General features: G+C 29.3%; 1 protein-coding gene across 2 annotated transcripts in view; it reads left to right on the forward strand.

Moving 5' to 3' along the window:
* LOC143222991 (TATA-binding protein-associated factor 2N-like) overlaps positions 1-20,653 on the forward strand; it is a 45,693-nt gene extending 25,040 nt beyond the window's left edge. For both annotated transcript variants that reach the window (XM_076450321.1, XM_076450328.1), the window contains 8 exons: positions 1,851-1,888; positions 9,054-9,104; positions 9,628-9,734; positions 13,173-13,302; positions 14,021-14,119; positions 16,716-16,797; positions 17,587-17,793; positions 18,984-20,653. In XM_076450321.1, coding sequence (XP_076306436.1) covers positions 1,851-1,888; positions 9,054-9,104; positions 9,628-9,734; positions 13,173-13,302; positions 14,021-14,119; positions 16,716-16,797; positions 17,587-17,793; positions 18,984-19,017 — 748 coding nt within the window. In that variant the 3' untranslated portion in view covers positions 19,018-20,653. The remainder of the gene's footprint in view (positions 1-1,850; positions 1,889-9,053; positions 9,105-9,627; positions 9,735-13,172; positions 13,303-14,020; positions 14,120-16,715; positions 16,798-17,586; positions 17,794-18,983) is intronic.
* The last annotated feature ends 455 nt before the right edge of the window (positions 20,654-21,108 follow it).

Below are 21,108 nucleotides of genomic sequence, written 5' to 3' on the forward strand. Positions count from 1 at the left end.
TTAATATTTTGAATGGTTAGGAATATCAATTTCTAGGAAACCAGGTCAAAATCAGTGGTTTAATGTTTCATCATTCCACTGAATCTAAGCATGTGTCTGCTAGAAATAAGATAGGAGTTTAATTTGGAAAAAAGAGTGCATGGTGAACGATTTCTGCTATATATACATTAATTACAGCTGTTTAATATATTTAACTTCTGTTACTCCCAACAATGATTTATACATGAAAATAGCTTTGAGTTTATTATTTGCTAGTTGCTTAATGCAACAAATAAGTGATTAGTTATTTGTAAGTTTTCATTTCCTGAGTTAGAAGGGTCATTAAGTTGGCACTGATGATGCCATTACTTGCTTTACACAATTTGATTAAATCACAAATTTTATGAATTTGTGAGGTGTTGAGATGAGTTTTAAGTAGACAGCTTCCATCTTTAAAGTGTAAAGATTCATTTTACAGCTGGTAAGCGACACAATTTTAGTCAGATATGTTGGTAGTGTTACTTGTTTTGTTGTAACATTCCACAGTAATAATTTAAAAATGTTATTTTATTCCAATTTAGGTGGCTAGAATAAAAAGTTACTTTACCAAATATCATGCCAGAAAGCAGGTATAGCTACTGTTCTGAATAAAAGATTGTATTTGATGTTTCTAGGCTTGGAAGTGCTGTTAATTTATCTTTTGATTGTCTGGATTGTATAGTGGAAGTCTCACCTTTTAAAAAGTGTGAATATTAAATATTTTATTATTTCACTTAATATAAAATTAAGTAGTGTTGAAATATGTGGACCATCAGCTTAAGCATCACAATGGGTAAAAGGAAGCAAGAGAAATGATCAAATAATGTGTAATTGAAACAAAGAATGATTTAAAGCATTGATTTGATAAGATGTGATTCATAGCCATTTTTACTTCTTACTTGTCATTTGGCTTAAATGCAGTGTAACATACAGGCAGAAATTTATTCCATTGGAAAGCAGTACTCATTACCTGGGGTTTTATTCCTCTGTCTATAACAGGAAATCTTTGAGAAAACTCTACTTCACGAAATATTTGGTTTAGTGAGCAAATATTAAGTAAATAAATACCTTTAAATAACTGCCAGAGGTTATCCTTTTAAGTATTCATTAAAATTCTGTGCATTTATAGCAGATCTGAACTGGGTTGGAATTTTTTAGAAACAATTGGATATTTATTAAAATGTGTGTTAAATAGTAACATGTATAACTGCATCCAACTACTCATTGTTTCCTGTTCTTTATCGACTAACTGCTTGAATAGCTCAGTTGCACTATAAGTGGGTTATTTGCTTCTATGAGTGAAAACATTAAAATTAAAAATTAGTATTCAGTCTTTGATACCAGTATAAATGTTACTTTTAACAAACTTTAGATTGTAGTTTTTAAACAGCCTGTACATACATTTAAGAAACCAGTATAATATACGAGTAATTGAAATATTTTTTGATAGGATGAAAGTTTTCATTTGAACAAGATGTAGCTCTTAAAAATTATATATCAGTATTTTTTAACCAAATTGTTTAATCAAAATTGCAGAAGAACCAGTGGTTTTTATGGAAACAATACATTATAGAAAACAACTGAATACATTTATAGAAACTTTTAAATAAATGTGCCAGATAGCTCCTGTGTGTGTGTACCAGAATGGATGTAGTGCTTAAAACAAGCAAGACATACTTGTAGTTTTTAAGTAAATAGTGTAAAACTGTTTTTATAGATTTAACAAATTCCCACTGGTTCTATTGCTAATTGGACTAAAGTTAGACATAATAGTGTTTTGAAGTTTTCCAAGATCAAGAGTTCTCACTGAAATTTCTGTGCTTCGATTGTAGTAACCAAGGGCCTGGTGGAAGGGGAGGTTTCAACAAAGGTAAAGCATTGCAGAAGTGATGCTCAGTTTTTATATAATGTTGACAGTTAAATAAAAAAACTAATTTTTATAGGGTGGTGGCTGTTTACAAAGTATATAATATTTTTTGTGTGGTCATTGTCATTTAATATTTGTTTGACATTTGTAAGAGGTAAGTTAGAGAAAGTCTTGGATATGAAGGAACTTGTTTACAAGCAAACTTGATTGGAAGAAAAAGATGCTCTCCAAATACATTAAAAAGTGGTTATGGCAAAAATGTTATCTGAAGGCTGTAATAAGTTAAATCCAACAAGTTAAATGTTATTTTTGATAAGTTCTGCTTTAATGCATGGCTGAATTTTTTTATTATAAAGGTTCTGAATTTATTGCAATTGGCTGAAGCAAAAATAATTTAGTTCAAAATACATTACTATTTCATCAGATGAGTTTGATTGGGAGTACTTGGCAAGTGAATGAGTGTATAGTTTATATTGATTGTAAATGTATTCAACTTTTGAAGTAGTTTACTTAGTTGTGCTTGTTAATAACAAATTATCTTTCTTATTGTGTCTTAATATTATGCATCTCAAACATTAAAGTCAAACTTTACAGTCTAGTGATTTTTTTTTGTATAGAATACAGCTAATTTCAGATTTTATTGGAACTTAGCAGATGTGTTTTTGGAAACCTTGTTTTTTGTATGTTTAACATTATAACTATCTTTTAAGCTTGGTTAATAGGCTACTTAGTGAGTTGAGAAATTGTTTAATAATAATGACTTTTAAATAAGCTATCATACCCACTAACAGTTGTTCTGTAATTTTAAGATAGTAAAAAAAAACTTGATTTTGTATAAAATAACATATTAGAAGTTAAGATTGCATTGTACAATTGTAAATATCAAATTTATGTGCAGTTTTTCTAGTTATTATGCTGCAGATACAGCTCAAGATTGTTTATTGATTTTATGAAAAAAGTTTTCATATAAAACCTAACAATGATGAAATACATCATTATATTGCTATCAGAGTTTACTTGTACTGTAATAAAATGCCACATTATATGAGTCTTTAGGAAAATTAATGTATTTTTAATACATTAAATCAATTTTCCAAATTTTTTTAATTATTCAAAACTGTGTGAATTGGTTCCTGGAGTTAAAAAAATTCCAGAACAGTTTTCTCGGAGCACAGAAGTAAAATGTGACTGATGTTTTTCAAGAAAACTCTGAAATTCAAGAATAAGCATATGGGTATACTGATATGAAAGTAAAAATGCTTAAAACCTGGTTCTTTCTTTCTTTTTTTTTTAAAAAGTTAGTGATTATGAACACAGTGAACATAAAACACCAAAATACAGTTCTCTTGACCACTTTTAAGTATCCAAATATAATGAAAGTAAAGCATATGAACCATGTGTTTGACTAGAAAAGTACATTACTATCAAAGTTTTAAATAAGAACATGAATGTATTGGAGGTAAAACCTTGTTGAAGAATATTTTTGTTTACAGTGGTATTAGTCCTATGATAAATATGTGATATCTGTAAAACTTCCAAAACACAATTTTTAGTAAAATACTGTATATTAACTACTTCAGGTATAAGTAGAATATAATGAATCTAGAACACTGTTGTCAGTAAGAACGGATAATTTTATCATTTCAACAGATCAGTCCCCACACCTCATGGGTTCAAAAACCCACTGAGTTTCAGTAATATTCTCCCTCCCCAAAAGTATAAGAAATAGTATTACAAAAAGACTGTTATGAAAATAAACATTTTTATTTCATCTTAGTGGTAGAGTTGCCTTAGTTTTTTCTTGTTACCACACATTTTTCATTGTTGAACAGATAAAGTAGAAAAAAAACAGATGTCTAAAGGTATATAAGAAAAGGAGAAAACACTACTGTTTGTTATGAAAGTGTTAATTGTGAGTATTAAGTAACACACAAGGATGTACATGAGACAGTTAATCATTGTACGTTGTATTAATGAGGAAGGTTTACCTTAACATCTTTTGAAGCCAGTAGCTGACTGTAAAACTTATGCAATTGTGTAGAATATTGCTCCTACTTGCTCTCATTTGTATTAATTTAAAAGCAAAAGTTATCTTAAAGTGTAAAAACTGTCAAAGTTTCATTGATTATAATGTATCTCTAAAGTGATTGTATATCAAAAAATGAAAAACTTGTACGAGAGATATTTGATTTTTTTTTTACAGAAACGAAGTAGTTTTCATTTTATTGATAATAGGTTGATAAGGGTTAATGATTGACACATGATAAAAATCAAAAGGAAGACTAAGTATCATTTATAGTTATTAGTTTCATGGAAAAAACTATCAAACCTGTATTATGACATATCCATATGCTTCTGCAACCATTATAAACCCAAGCAAGGTAATATAGTTTGATCAGGGAATAAACTGTTTGATGCAAGCATTTACAATATTCAGATACAGAACAGGTATCTGATTAAACACTTAATTCAATGATAAATGAAGAAGTCCTTTATATGAGAAAGACCTTGTATAAGGAACGTGTTCCAACACTAAAATCAGGGGTTTGATTCTACTCGGTGGACTCAGCAGATAGCCCCATGTGACTTTGCTATAAGAAAACAAACGGAATGTGAATTGATAACACCAGACACCAGATTCTTGTATTAAAGTAGCCATAAATAAACAGTAAGATGTTATTTACATTTTCCTTTACTTGGCTTTAGCCTCAATGTCTTTTTGGGTAAAACAGTATGCATGCATATGATTTATTGCAACTGGACTGCAAGTCAAAGAAATCTAATGTTATAAGTTGATAGCATTATTATAGCAACATTGGTATAGTGTTCACTTTTTACCATGAAGAAAGGTTCCTATTGCTAATTTATCTGAATTTTTGTATAAAAGAAAAACAACTTATTTTTAATTTTAACAAACCTTTAGCATCAGCATTTGTTTTTCAATAGCAAGTCTGAAAGCAAATTATGGTGTTATGAACATGCACTAGTGTTAACTGGCTTTAGAATGTGAATGCAGTAGAGGTAGAAACATTTTTGATTTGTGGTTGTCTTATGAAACGTCATTATATGTGAATCTATTTTTAGAAAATTCAAGTACTGGATTTAAAAATCTGTTAAATCAGCAGGTTTCAGCACATATTATAATGCAAAGTTTTGTATAAATTGTACATAAATTTTTCATATCATTGGATGCCATGGGAATGCTCCTCCAGAAAATGTTTATTTACTGGATCACAGTATTATGTGGCTACCTTTTGATTATTCACCAATTTCAGACCATTTGAAGAATATTATAGACGATTCCTGGTCAACTGGGGTTTCTATAGTTCTTTAATGAACTAGGAACTTTTATTAAAGCTCCGAGTTAACATTGAATATTGATGATGTCAGGAAACTGCACTGGTGTCAACAAATTTATGAACAGTATATTGAAAGTAAAGAAAATAAACCAAGGTGTATAGAACTAACTAATTCTAGAAAAAGAATAATAAGTAATGGAAGTAGAGTAAAAGAACCTACAGTGGTTTCCAGACGTGGTGTTTTGGATTACACATCAGTGGTAATTGTCATGCTTGCAATAGAAGAATTTATATGAAGATGCTAGCCATTGAAATGTACTAGCAAGATAAACAATCATCTACCAAATCCATTGCAACTAAAGCATCCATGTAGAGACATTGCTGTTGTATCACAAAACAAGTTTATAGCAGTGTTTCTCAACTCGGAAACTAAGATAGTTCCATTGACAGTAATTAACATTCTCAGGATCAAACACAGAAGATATATATTCCACCTTTTATTTGCTCCAAATGTTTTGTTCTGGGAGTGAAATATTAAATTTATGGATGCTGCAATATCCTTCTTCCAATTTTCCATATGCACAGTTCTCTACAGATGAACCCAACAAAGCAAATCTCGTTTGGTTTCAGGCCTTTCAGTTTTCAACTTCATGTTCAATGACTACTAAATAAAGAAAGAGAAAAAGTAAAAGTTTGAGTTGAAGTAAATTTTCTTATTTTAGATTGTATAAGTATTATAAAGTTGCTCTCTTCTGTTTTTTTTTTTTTTCTTTCTTAGCCACTATTTCCATTTCTAAATCTTAACTGTTGGGGGGTGGGGAACTTATCAAACTATTTCACTCAGTTGTCTGTAAAAATATAATACTTTTTTTAAAAATATGTACATGAGTTATCTAGTTGTCACAAGATTTCAGCTCAGTTTACTCTATGTCTGTATTACTTTAGAAAGTTAATAAGACATAAGAACCTTGGTTGTAGTCATACTTAGAATGTGCATGAAGGGGTCGACTGAAAAGGTTCGAAAACTGAGAGAGAGGTATGATGCAAAGTTTGTATTTTAAGCATAAAACATTCAATATTAGTAGATGTACTAATTATCGTGCAGCATACTTGTTTCAAAAGCAAGTACATTTTGTTTTGATCGAAATTTAGAAGTAACAAATGTGGATCAATAGCTAGCATGTACAAGTTCTAAATCTGTTTCATGTATTGGTGGTGTAAACTAGCTCTAAATACCAGTTGTGTATTTCTCAGTTCTGATAGTATTTGATTTAAAATGTATTATTTTATAATATGTATGATTTACCATTTCAAAGTTACATGTGATTACTGTTCCTATCTTGATTGAAAATACCAATGTAAAATAAGAAAGAAATGCATTTCTTATAGCTTTCTTCTTGCATAAATTAGTGTATCTTTAATACTTCCATTTGTCAACATGTTCTCCTTTAATAAGGAATCTGAACAAATTAGCATGATCACATTGCAACTTGAATAGTTAAGTAATAGAGTTAAATGAGTTAGTAAATGATTTTACATAACTTATAAACTCCCAAGTCTATTCTGTGGGTTATAGTGGGTGTAACTGAAATCTTAGAGTTGTTTTTTTTTGTCATTTACTTGCCATTAGAATTTACTTTGTGGAAGCATAAAGTTGTTTAATTTTTAACATATGTTGTTATAACTTTCCAACTGAAGTTAATGAACCACTTTACTATTTCTTAATGGTCAAGAATTATTCTTTGTTAATATGTATAGTAAGTAAAATAAGGTAACATTGGTTAACTTATGCTTAAGTATCTTATTTCATAAGTTAAAAGGTAAATACTTAAATATGTATTGTTTGTCAACTAGTTTAAATTTAAGCATCGTGTTCTGATACAAAGCTGTTAGAAAACTGCAAATAAATTGGGACAGTTTAAAGAAAAGAACGAACAACATAATAACAATTATTAATTTAGGAATATTAAAGTTCAGGATTCACAGAATTGTTTGCAGCTGTTTTTTTCTTATTGTGAGCATTAGATTTTATGTGTGATGGGTTTCAATTGTATTACAACCAGTTTGTGTGAGCTTTGGCTATAGGGGAAAAAAGTTCATTGGTTTGGGATATTTTGTTCTATCAGTTTCATCTGATGTTCTTTTATTATGATTGTACATGTTTATTATGTAAAGGAGGTAAGGTCCTTGACCAAAAGGCAGTATCATGGTTAAGTAACATTTCATTGAAATGAGTAGAAAAAAGTGGAAATTTTATACACTATTTTTGGTTAGTGTGGAACCAACAAAACAGATTTTGGCATCTGTAAGTAAGATGATTATAAAAAGTCATTTTAATGTTTAACAACTGACCAATTGTGTGATAATTTCATTTTTTACTGTGTTTAAGTAGTTAGTTTTTACTAATATGTCTGGAGAAAAAAATTAATACTGGAACAAGTAAAAAAAATTTGGAATTTTTTTTATTTTCCATAATACCAAATCTTAGGTTTTAATATTCAAGCAGTTTTGAATGTAAAAATATGTAAGCAGTACAAGTATATACTCCCTTTCACACCCAATATGCTCGTACTTTTAGCCGCAGGAGCATTAAAATGTGACTGTCAATCCCACTATTCGTCTGTAAAAGAGTAACCCAAAAGTTGGCAGTGGGTGGTGATGGTTACCTTCCTTTCCTCTAGTCTTACACCAAAAAATTAGGGGTGGCTAGTGCAGATAACCCTCATGTAGCTTTGCACAAAATTCAAACCAAACCAGTACAGTTATAGGAGGTTGAAAAAAAGGTATCAAAGATAAAAAGTATAAAAACCTGTGTGAGAATTATGAGAAACAACTGTGATATTGTTACAAGTACACTTGGACTACTTAAAAAAATTAAATGTATATGGTTCTTTTTCATACTTGTTTCATGTTTGGTAGTGTATAAAAAAAAAATCAATTAAATTTTATCTGGAGTTACCTTAGGTATCATACAGGTGACCCTGTGTCACCACTTATTTTACTTGTTGGTCTTTGTTTGTATACAATTGTAAATAATACAAATGTACCTATTGACCTTAATTATGCCACAAATGTAAAAAATGTTTGACAGTATTAACTCTCAAAAATAAATAATTTCTTAATATAAAAAAAAATAGAAGGACCCTCACAATTATAAATTGGCAATTAAGCAACCTTCATGATTTAAATATATTCTTAATGTAATTCATTTTAAGCATTATAGAATATCTAACATGATATGCTCAGATGCTTCTTGGCCTTTGACCCTTACTTCAGTCTCTCCTCATCTTGTATTGCTTAGATATTCTGATATATTAAGTACTGTATGAAGATTTTTTTTGTTAAAAAGTGGTTTAAATATTTAGAACTGTAGATTTGAATTTATTGTGACTGGACCAGGATGTTCTACCACACCCTCACGCTGAGAAATGATTCTGTAAAAAAAAAAGTCGGAATACTCAAATAGATTTGTAATGTTCACGAAATTAAAATTAAAATGACTTTTATAATCCTCTTTGTCTGAACAAAATTTAATGTCTTGCCATTTTTTGTTTACCCCATTGATCTGAAATTGTATGAAAAAAGTTTTGATTTCTTTATATATTTGTATGAATGCTAACTGATATTGACAGTTGGTCACATAACTTGCCAGTGTTTATTTTGGTTATTGGGAACTTTCACTTTGTCTTATTAGTTTTAATTTTCAAAATCTTTGTAAGTACTGCAGACGAGATCTTTTCTAAATTTCTTGTTATCAGCCTCTTTCATGTGTGTAATTTGATAATTTGATTGTGAAGTAATTAAGAATTGTTTTTCTTAACAAGATGTGCTGTTGAACAAATATTTCTGGTTTTGTATTATTGATACAGGAAGAGGTGAATTCAATCCTGTAAATGGAGGAGGAACTGGAGGATATGGAGGTGAAGTTTTGAATTTTTTTAATTCAGAGGTTAAAACTGCTCTTAAAAATATTAGTCTTATTATCAGGAGTGTTATTGTGGATATATATTTAGGACACATTTTTTGGTTCCTTTTTTTAGTTTTATGAAATGTTCATTCATGTTTATTATATGATTTTGAACAGAAGGTTTGTGTGTGTTTTCATTTTAATTGGTAAAAGTTGCTGTTGAAATGGTAATATAATATTTGAGTTCTCATCATTCGAACATTTAATGTATATCTTATGGCATGAATTTGTAACTTATTTATATTAGTGTAGTGAGTTAACTAATCCAGTAACAAAAGTAACAGTTTACTAACATTTTCAGCACTGCTTTGCATCTGGTATTCTTTGCTTACGGAAGTACTTATTTTCCTATGTGCTATGAACATTAATTTCTTACACTTTAAGTTGTCTTTATATTGTCTTAAAAACAAGTTTGATATGTCCATGTTTATATCACATGTACATAGCTCTTGAAGTTGCTTTGTCGGTCAGTTTAGGTCCAGATGCTGAGTTAATGGTGGACACTATCTTTGTCACTGGCTTACCAGAGGATGTTAGTGAACAACAGCTGAGTGAACACTTTGGCTGTATAGGAATAATTAAGGTTAGTTACTTGTACTCTTCTCTTTCAATTTATTACATTTTATGAAGCAGTTTAAAAAAAACGAGTTTTTATTCTGACTATTTTAATTACATAATGTCTTTTAATGCATAGCCTAAAATGTAAAGTATAACATTTTTTTTATCTAAGCTTTCTATTCAGGTTTGAGTAGTTTTAATAGAAATGAATAAAAATTTTGTAACCTAAGCTCTTTCAAAAGCACTCGGGTTATAGGGTTTTTTATTCATTTCTAAGCTGTCTATCATTATTGATTATTGTGACTATATAAAAAGATCATCAGGTTAGGTATCAAATAATAATAAAATTCTACTTTAAGTTTTTAGTATATCATCATGTGGTATGTGTTTTATTTGATCAGTATTGGAAAATAAATAATTTATCATTAGTGTATTTAATGTTATAAATTGATATTTGTAAACATGTTTAGTTTGTGGTCTCTTTTATCGTATATAATTTTAATTTATGTATTTTTTTCACTTTTAATATTTTCATTATACATTACAATTTTCTATATAAATTTTTTACTCTGTTTTTAAATATTTAAATAAAATTCTTTACTTGGACTTGTAACCTCATTATAGTCTTTGCTTAAGGGCAAAGTATATTTCTAACTAGACCCATGTTCTTGACCATTACAGAACCTGGTTTTACTCACTAAGTCTTTATAAGCTTCCTATAAAACATGCTTATAATATCATATTTTATGCATCTTGCACATGTGTATTTTGTAAATGGCTTGATTTTGGTTTAGTTACATGTTAAGGCTTTTGAGAGATGTAATAGATAGTGTTTTAGCTGGATAACAAATATTCTTCGGTCAAGTAACCAAATTGGCTGCTGAATAGGATAGTAAATTCACTTAAACAGTTTTGTTAGTTTTAGAGGACATTCAAAACTATATTAGATAAATTTGAAATCTTAAAGGAAGGAACACTTCTACTTACTGTCTAGGATGTGGGAATGATACTGCGACAAGTGATCATATAGTAATTTCAGTTAAATACTTATATTAAGTTGGCCCACTATAATATTTTTCAACAAAAGTGAAATAATTTTGTGAACACACTATATCTGTCCTGGACATTTCAAGTGCTTCTTTTAAGTCTTAGTTTGTGGTATGTCCTGGTATGAGATGTGAACAGACCTTTCACTTGTTTACACTGATTAATATATGAGATTGACATAGTTGATTGCTGTTTTCAATGTAAAATGCAGAAGGTTGTGTGGGATTATTGCAAATTAGTAATTTTAAAATGAAGTGCAATCACTGTGAAAGATTTTGATAATGTCAGGTTGTCAAGTGAAGCATGTTTTCTCCACACATAATGTGTTGCTCTGAAATCCCAGTTAGCTGTAGTTGATTTCATAATGGTCATTATACAGGCTGTTACAAATTTTAATAACTTGTTTCTAGAATATTGGAAGTTAATGGCTATAAAAAGTATTTAAATATACTTCAACAGAAACTTGTATGAAATTTAATTCTGAATATTATCTCCTGAAATTTTGGCAAATTGTATTGTAATGTACTTCATTCAGCCTGTAAGGAACTTATTCTATTGTAATGTACTTCATTCAGCTTGTAAGGAACTTATTACATTAATACATCCACATTTAAATGGCATTAAAATAAGATTATTTTTATTGGTGCAAAGCATCTGAGTAACTGTGTGGTTAATAGATGCAACACTTAAGGCTTCAAGGAAGTTGTAAATATGCTTAAGAACATGTGAAATAATACTAAATTGTCTGGAACAATAAAAAATTATTTACAGTTGATGTTATGTTTAGCACAAATTTTAGGTCTTTTAGAATAATATTTCTGGAAAAAATGATGTAGTATTTTTGCAACTGATGATTGATAAGTGAATAAATCTTGTTTCAGAATGTTCAAAAATGCACAAGTTAAAGTAGTTTTAGAAATGTTGAAAGAAAAAAAACTTAAGGTTGGTATTGTAGTAGAAATGATAGTTTTTAAGAACAAGCAGAATCCTCACAAGGCTTGTAGCTTTAAATAGTGCAGTAAAATACAGTAATTCTAGAAATTTGAAAATGGTTCATTCATTCCAAAGTTTTAACTAGAATTTCGCTGTACTTTAAAGGTATTATATTATCATTATAAGTGATAAAGATCTATTGCTTTAAACACTACTAGGTAAAATAACTTTGATTTTATTTAAGTCTTGTTTTACAGTGATTTTATTAGCTTTAGACATATCCAGTATCTCACACAACTGCTTGGCACTTAGATGTTCCTGCAGGTGTTCCATTACTTCTAACTGCAGTTTCAACCACAACACTGTTTTATTTTTTTTACATGCTATTTCAAACTAACTGTTTCCTGTCATAATGGTTTAAATGCCAAAAGCTGATATGGACAAATTAAGAAAGGAGGAGGTTATGCATTTTGGTGCCTTTTATGTATAACAGATTTTTAGGCCTTTTGGTTACTGTTGCTTGTGGATCATAGTATTACATTATTTTTTGTTTATGGAAATTATAATAGTCATGAAAAGTGTTTGATTGCACTTTAAAAATACTGTGTAAAGTTATGAATGTAGTATTACAAAAATGCTAAAGGAAAACCTCGTGGCTTATAAATAGATGATTGTGTGATAACTGAATAATAAATGAAAATCAAGTTCCATTTAAAACTATGGTGGCTAATTATTAAAAGATTAATCAAAATACTGAATTAGATTGAAAAACATTTAAGGTTATTGCTTTGAAAAACTTTAGAAACAAACAAATTATTTCAATTTATCAAATTTAATATTTGTTTTCTAAGTAAGAAAAGAAGGATCATGTATTTTGGAAAATATGAAAATTTAGGACATGCATGAATGCAACACGTTTCTGACAATGTTGAGTAACTTTTGTAATAGTTATTAAAAGTCAAACTTATTGCTATTACTGTTCTATATCAAAAAATGTTAATTGTTATTTTGTGTATTAATTATTTATAAGTAAGTTACTGGGCTATTTGATTGACTCTAGTTTCTTGCAAAATGATCAAATGGACTGCATACAAAGTATCAATTACAAATACAATCCCAGTATGTTCTGTCACATCCTTTATTAAATATTCCTTTAATTATGTTCCAGGCATTTCACATGTAACCTCTACGGATTGCATTACTGTTCTAGTTTATGCATTACATAAATGGCAGTTTATTCTGGAAAAAATATAACATGTATAGATTCTTTTTATACTACCATGTGTGCAGAAAACAACCTGTAAATTTAATTAGATAATGTTTCCTCCCTAGAAATGTTTGTAGTGATTGTACAGGGTAAATAATGCAATGACAGTATTGATGCTACATTTAACACAAGTTTTTTCAACTTGTTTCATGTTAATTCAAGTTCTTAAAAGAATTTATTGTTAATTATTAATCAGTTATTCCTCTTGTATACCAGATGGACAAAAAGACTGGGAAGCCTAAGATCTGGATCTATAAGGACAAGATGACTGGTAGAGGAAAAGGCGAAGCAACTATCACGTATGATGATCCTCCAACAGCCACCTCTGCTATATCCTGGTTCAGTGGTGTGTATGTTTTTTACCAATGACAAATTTAAGAAGTGGCAACATACTTTCAAATAATTGGCATGCCAAAGTTGCTTTTTATGATGCAAGACACTTTTTGATACTGTATCGTACTCGATTCTTTGGTTTTTCTTAAATTATATTTTATCGTTACAAGTTTCATTCCAACACCAGGGTATCAAAATTAACAGTGATGTAAACCTAAAACTATTAAGCTTTTAAGAATATTTTTTGCAAGATATTTTTTTTAGATTTCAAAAAATACAGTTAAAATGCTACATAACCTTTAGGAAGCTCATGTTAATTTTAAACTGTTGTGAATCATTTATATAAATGATATTATATATTCCTCACTTATACACTTGTCCAGATAAAGGCTGTTTTATGTATCTCTCTCTTCCAGTGATGTATTTTTGTATCATTGTCTTTTTGAATCCTGATAAACTAGTTCATAAATTTAGTTCTAACAAAAAAATTTGATATCTTATGGTATTTATTTTTCAATTTAAATTGCTTAGATTTGAATATATTTAATGAAAACAAAATCTGTAAAGTAGATTTCTGTAGCGTATAAAACATCACAATGAACAATCATTCTCTACTTGTACCTTGTGTTAATATGTGGAGCATTAACAAAACTGGTGTTTGTGTTGCATATTATTAGGTTTATTTATGAGTTCATGAAATCATATTTCTTATTTTATTTTCACATATTTAGGAAAAGAATTTCTTGGAAACATAATTAAAGTTGAGCTGGCCCAGAGAAAGCCCCATTCCTTTGGATCAGGTAGAGGTGGAGGTATGCGTGGTGGAAGAGGTAATTATTCATGGAAGATCTTTAGTTGTGTAAAATATTATACTTGACCAGTTAGTGGCAATGGTAAACATACTTTCTAAGAAAGTGGCTTTAGAGAATTAGTGAAGTAAAATGTATCTCACTTCAGCTATACAGTATTCAGTCTTGTGTAAAATATACATGGAGCTTTAGAAATTTGTATATAAAGGCTTTTAAGTGTGGCCTTTTGAACAGACTCCAACTAGCATTTGTACTTGTTTTTATGTAGACATGTCATTTGTAATGCCAATTTTTCAGTTCATTTCAGAGGTTAGTTCTGATCACAAAAGTTCTTAACACTGTTGAAAGTTTAATGCTTATATCAGATGGTGAAAACTACAGGTAGTGACTTCAAGTGCTGAATTAGACTTCAACAAAGTTTTATGACCTATCATTGAATTGAATAGAGAACTTATGAGAACTGAAGTTGTTCAGTTTTATTTATTGTTTATATTTGTAATCAAAGTACATCGTATTTTAAGTGGTATTGACCTCGTAATGCTGAGACATTCTGTGTATGAAGACATACTTGATTACAAGTGGTTTAACTGCACAGATATATTTGTAATATATTTTGTCATGATACATCGAGTAAGCTTGGAATGCACCTAGAGTTAACCCTTTTGCAACAGTTCACAGTTCAAAGGCCATGTCATTGTGTTTGTTGACTTGCATTCAAAATTTTATTGAACTACTATTTTACAGGTGTATGTCAGTAAGTTTGGGATCAGATTGTAGATTTTAACTCGAACATTAACATATGAGTTAATTTCTTAATTTAAAAGTAAATATTAAAAGAAGACATTTTATATATAGATATTTAGTGAGTCACATGGTATGTTGAATGCAGCAGTGTTTAAAATTAAATGTTTATGATGTCAGGTGATTATTTGATAAGCTAGAATATAAAATAAGAACCTTTTATTTTTTTATTTTGCTGAGATATGGCTTGTGTACTGAATCAAACACAGTGGTGCATTAAACTCCTCCATTTTTTGAAATGGTCCCTTTTATATTCTTACAACAGTATGTGACATGTGAATAACCAATTAACAGCTTAGAATGTTCCCAGAGCTGTCTTCTCAGCCATTTTAATCTACAAAAATCTACCATGTTCTTTTGATCTATGTTTTCAAGGAAGTAGATTATTTTTAGTCTGTTCAAAGTTTAATTGTTTTTGAAATCTAAATAAGTCTTAGTTACTAAGCTTAATAAATTATAGTGGAATTCTTTAGTATCAGTGTAGTTATTTATGATTTTTGATTATTTAACTGCATATATAAAATTTGAGAACAATTTTGTTAGTTATCTTGCTTGCACAGGCAAAATTTAAAAGGTTTAGCAACCTGTGTCCAGCAACAACTGTGAATACAAAGGTAATAGTGAGAAGAGATAATTGTTTGCTTGACTTGATTTGTTGTTCTATACTTTAAGAAAAAATAAGTTTAATAATTTATTTTTAAATAGTAATAACCTACCTACATGTATATAATATATAAGTGAAATGTGACTGTATGTTACAAAGTACTAGTACAGTAAAACACAGCCAAGACAGGGAAGACTAAAGATCAATTATATATTACTGAATATGTGACCTGGGTGCAAGTGTACCATGTTAATGTAAGTTATGTAATGTTAGTTAGGTATGACTGAAACGTCAATATGATTTAAAAAAAAAAGTTTTTGTTCATATATAGTCTTATGAGACTTAAGCTACTTAGACTAAACATTTATATTTTTGTGTTATAATATGTGGCTATTCTAGCATGAAAAAACAATTTATATTTATTTCCTAATTTTTTATGGTGGTTACGAGGCTGATTAAGTGACAGATCTCACATAGAGCATAGAAAATAACATAAAATATAAAGTCTTACTGAAAACAAATTTTTGAAATGTATTTAGGGGATTTTAAAGATTACACAAATAATATTTGGATTTTTGGGATGAAGAATGTTTTTTTTAATCGTAACATGGAATCACTTTACACTCAGACTAGTAATGAAATACTCTATATTCACAAACAAATCTTTAGTAAAAATACAAAATATTTTCAATCTTTACTACAATTATACCAAATTTTTTGAAGATACACGTGCTGTATTAAAAGTTATAATGCAAATATTTAATGTGCAAATGTATAGACAAACTTGTGTGTGTTATACTGAGCCTGTTGCAAAAGGGTTAAATTAGTGAAAATGGATTGCAAAATAACATAATTTCTAAGTTTTTAATATCTTTCTTAGTTGCCGTAGTGTGAAATTGTGTGGGTTTAAGTATAATGATCTATGAACTTTTTTAAATAAAAATTTACTTAATTTTGACATATTAAACAGATTTTATTATGAGATTAGTAGAGCTTCCTGGTATGTACTTTTGAAAAAGTGCTGTTTGATACATTAGTTTTTCTCTAAAATGTATACAGTTTAAAGTAAAGGGAATGCATACAATTTGAGCTTAGAGTTATTTATGCATAATTTGTTAGGATCCAATGTAAATATATATCTAATTGGTGATTATAGAAGATGTTATATAATAAATTTGTTTGAAAAAGTCTTGAGTTTTATTGTTTTCCAAGGTGGCCGTGGTGGAGGAGGTGGAGATGGTGGACCTCCAGTGGGTGGTGGTGGTAGAGATGGTGATTGGCAGTGCCCAAATCCGTGAGTATTAAGGTGGTTACTGAAAATGCTAGTCATACAGCAGTGTGTTATCTTTTGTGAAAAATGCTAAGTTGATTTTGACTATATGATATACACTCATTTTGTTAGAAAAACACAGTTTCAAGAAATCAGTTTAATACAAATATATGGTACACTATATGTAACCTGATTACTTTTGAAAAGCAGAACATTTTTGTTCAGAGACACTTTAGTACATATGTTTTATCTGAAAGGTGAATAATAGGTAGTATTTATAACTAACTTGTAAGACAGGTGAATTAGTAACATTTCACATTTTTGTAGTTTTAATTCATTATGCCATGTTTAACATTAGCTTATTTTAAATATTCATTTTCAGTAGTGTAAGTTATATTACTTCATCTGTACTGTTGGAGTAAGATACTGTTTTTCATGGAGTAAACGGTGACCAATTTGCTGATTAAAATGTCAGTTCTGATCAACTTGACTTCAAAGTTCATCTTGCTTAGGTTTTGATTCTTCATTGGTATTTCCTTCAAATTGTCATTAAATAAGTTAAAGAACAAAAATTGAAAAAAAAACAACAAAAAACTGCCAAGATTTTTTTTTTTGTTTCTGAATTTGAAAATTAACTCACCATTCACAAAGATTTTTTATTAGTTTTTGTTTCCCACTATGTTTTTTCACACTTTTCCTGGTGTTTGATACTGATACTGTAACTTTTTGAATTTATACGTATTTAGACAACGTTGAAGTGATTAATGTGGATTTTTTCATTCCTTCATTTCATTATCTGTTGAAACATTGCAGGGCTTGTGGAAATAATAACTTTGCATGGCGAGATGTGTGCAATCGCTGCAAATCCCCACGGGGGCCAGGAAGCCCGGGACATGATGGACCCCAGTTGCGAGGTGGATCTCGAGGAGGCATGAGAGGACGTAGTGATAGGGGACGTGGAGGATCATCCATGGGGGGACGTGGTTTTGGCCGAGGAGGGTCTGGACGTGGTGGATTTGGGTAATTAAACTGCTGGAATGCTAGTTACTTAACTGTTTATGGAAACAATACTAGCATTGAGTACATTAGATTAAGAAATATCAAGGCTAGAGATTTTTTTTTAAATAATGAAATCCATAATCAGATACCAGACTTGTCAGTTACAGAGAAATATGGAAATAAATTCATATCATAAAATGTGATGTATTTATACTAAAATATAGTATAGATTAATAAATCCCATAGCCTTCACTTATTTTAGAACTCATCTTTTTATTTTATTACCACAGTCACATATTGTTACTTGTTTTATTGTGTGTTTCACAGTTCTTTGGGGGGTGCACATTATGGGTATGCCCTTCTAAATAAGTTTTATAAAAAATTTTTTATTTATAGCTCAGATGAAAGCATAGTAAGTTTGTAGGTCTATTAATCTCAGTATGTTTCAATTCCCAATATCTAACAGTGTTGTAATCACACTAATGCAGTAGGCCTAGGTCTGTATTAAAATGTAAGAAACGTATACTCAGGCATAATATTTTCCTTTCAGATTGTCAGAAAAACAACTGCTCAGAAGACCCTCAGAAATATTTATCAAAAATCATTTTCATACCTGTATTTTCATTTGCTATTAATGATGTGTTACTAGGTGCTTAAAAAGGATGGATTCAAGATGTCTGTTTTGATTGTTTTCACCTGATATATTGGTGCAGCTTCTTGCATACAAACCTGAGTTAAACTTTCAGCTTTTATTATAATTCTACATAGAAATTATTTTGTATGTTACTTTACAGTGTGAACCTGCCATGATTTAGTGGAGACAGTCATCATTCAACTTTTGTATTTAGTAGAAGCTGAACTTGTGAATAAGCAGTCAATTTTTCCAAGAGAAAAACAGAAATCTAGTTTTTGTTTGTTTTTTAAATTTCAACTCCATTCTTTGATAACAAATAATTACTATTGATTTAAGTAGCAAATTGTAGGTGGCAGACTTGCAACTGTTAGTTTCAAACTTTAAAAATCTGTTTTAGTATACTTGATAATTGTCTTAAATGTGAATTAATATTTGATTTTTGCATATCAGTACATCTTTCTAAGAAATTGTTCAGTTTATGAAATTTCAATAATATTGTATGTGACATAAATGATAATTTTATGACTTACTTCTCAATAAGATTAGTGGGGTTAAGACTTCTTTTGTTTTTGTTTAGGGATCGAGGCGACAGAAGATCAAGACCCTATTGAAACGTGTTTTCCTGACTTACTGACAAATAATAAAAAAAAGAAAATCATTTAAACAACTGTAGTCATCAACTCATTGTCATCTTACCAGAATTTCATCACTGTGTTGTTTTATTATGTTTGTTGTAAATGTCAACAGTTAACTGTAAGTCTTGGTGAGCTTTTATTGAAATACAAGTTTCTTCTCCACAACGTTGTACTGGAAATGTTTGATAGTTCTATGGGTTAGTTACAGATGTGCTAATGAACAAATTTTGATGCTTGATATCGTAATTATGGAAACTGATAAAGCATGATGTATCAAAGAGAAGGCATTTTTCTGTTGTATGTGGGATTATATCGGTTTCTCAAAAAATAAAAATTTTTTGATTAATTTTTTATTGCACAATTTTAAACATTTCTGCAACATGACAAGGTGGAGACATTGTAAATGAGATATCGTTAAAGCCAGGATGTTTTATTACTAACCATTTTAGGATAACTAAAGACAATGTAAGTTTAGGAGAGTGTGATTCTTGACTTTAATGTGTTAAGGGTTCCTGATATTTATAAAATCAGAAACTTTGATATTATGTTATACTTAATGCATGTTCTTCTAATAGCTGGATTATTTTTTAACCCCTGCAGTTGCTCTGCAATCTTCTCTTATTTTACTTTAGCATGTCGTTGTACTAGACTAAAACCATTTATAATTTTTTGAGAATAAAATTTTTATCTTTTAATTGTTTATATAAGCCACAAATAATTCATCTACTAAAAGTACAGCTTTTCAGACCCCTGAAAAGTATTTTAAAAACTTGCTTTCTTTTGATGTGAAACTACTACAGTCATATGAATACATTCTGAATGCAAATGGCTCAAGCAAATAAAGATTACAACTTCCAATTAAAAAAAAAAAAAAAAATTCCCCTCACACATTTCACATGTTGCATGTTCAGAATGATACTACCTTCACAAATACAAAAGCTATCAAGCTATGATGTGTGAAAATTTATTGATGCTTTGGTTAAGCTTTTCTGATGGATAACTTTTGGATTAGTTTCCTTGGGAGCATTTTTGTGGCAGTTGACTCCCACAGTGTTTGTGGAGTCATAAAAGCATTTTTTAATTTAGATTTTAATTCATTATATTATTTTAGACAGCTCTTTTTGAATTACCATAATAAGTATTCATGATAATTCAAACAGTAACAGTTTTTCTTTGAAGTGTTAGAGCAAAAATGATCTTTTTGGGTGATCACTATGATAATAACAAATATTAGAGTTAATCAACTACTACTCTGCTCTTGTAGATTTTTTGTAATGATTTGTTTAAGTTTAGTATTTTAGATGTATTAACCAACCCAGCAATAATCAATGTATGATGGTTTTCATTTTTTAAAATGAGAGAAAAAAAATCCTATTTTATAGGTATTATACCAAAAGACTAGGCTTTTCCTTTCCTGCTGCATCTATCAAAAACAATTTTTATAGGTTATGCTATCTAAGATAACTTGCTTATTTAAATAACACATTTCATTTGACAGTAGAATCAAGGAAGTCAAGATTTCATTCTGTCATGTACTAGTTTAATGAAATGTGTGTATAATATCAAAATGTCCTCCTAATAGAGAAACAATAAAAACATTTTAAAGCAAAAATGCATTTTGATATATCATTTTATATGAATTAGTAAAAGACTACTTTTCAAAACCCGTAGTTTTTAGATAATACGATAACTTCACCAAACTTGTACTGTAGGTATTTGAAACTTGCAGTTTTAACATGCTTGTGGTAATAATGTCAGTTGCAATAAAATGTGTTCAAGTGTCTGTGACTAACAAGAAACAAATTATAATTTTTCTATTAAATAGCTGAATCAAGGATTTGTAGTTTATGGTGAAGCAAGTATTTCAAAACTAAAGGTTACTCTAAACTAACTTAAACAAAACAATAGTTTGAAACCAGTCCTTATCATTTATGTATTTACCAAGCTTTTTTTTTTTTTTTGAAGGCAACCTATTCTAAAAGTCTTAGATTTATTCTAAAAGTCTTAAATTTTAAACACCTTAGTCAGATCCCCCTAATTCTTTTTTCAAAAGAAAACTTGAGAGGT

This window comes from Tachypleus tridentatus, chromosome 1, assembly GCF_004210375.1.
Source record: "Tachypleus tridentatus isolate NWPU-2018 chromosome 1, ASM421037v1, whole genome shotgun sequence".
In the NCBI taxonomy this organism is placed as follows: Eukaryota; Metazoa; Arthropoda; class Merostomata; order Xiphosura; family Limulidae; genus Tachypleus; species Tachypleus tridentatus.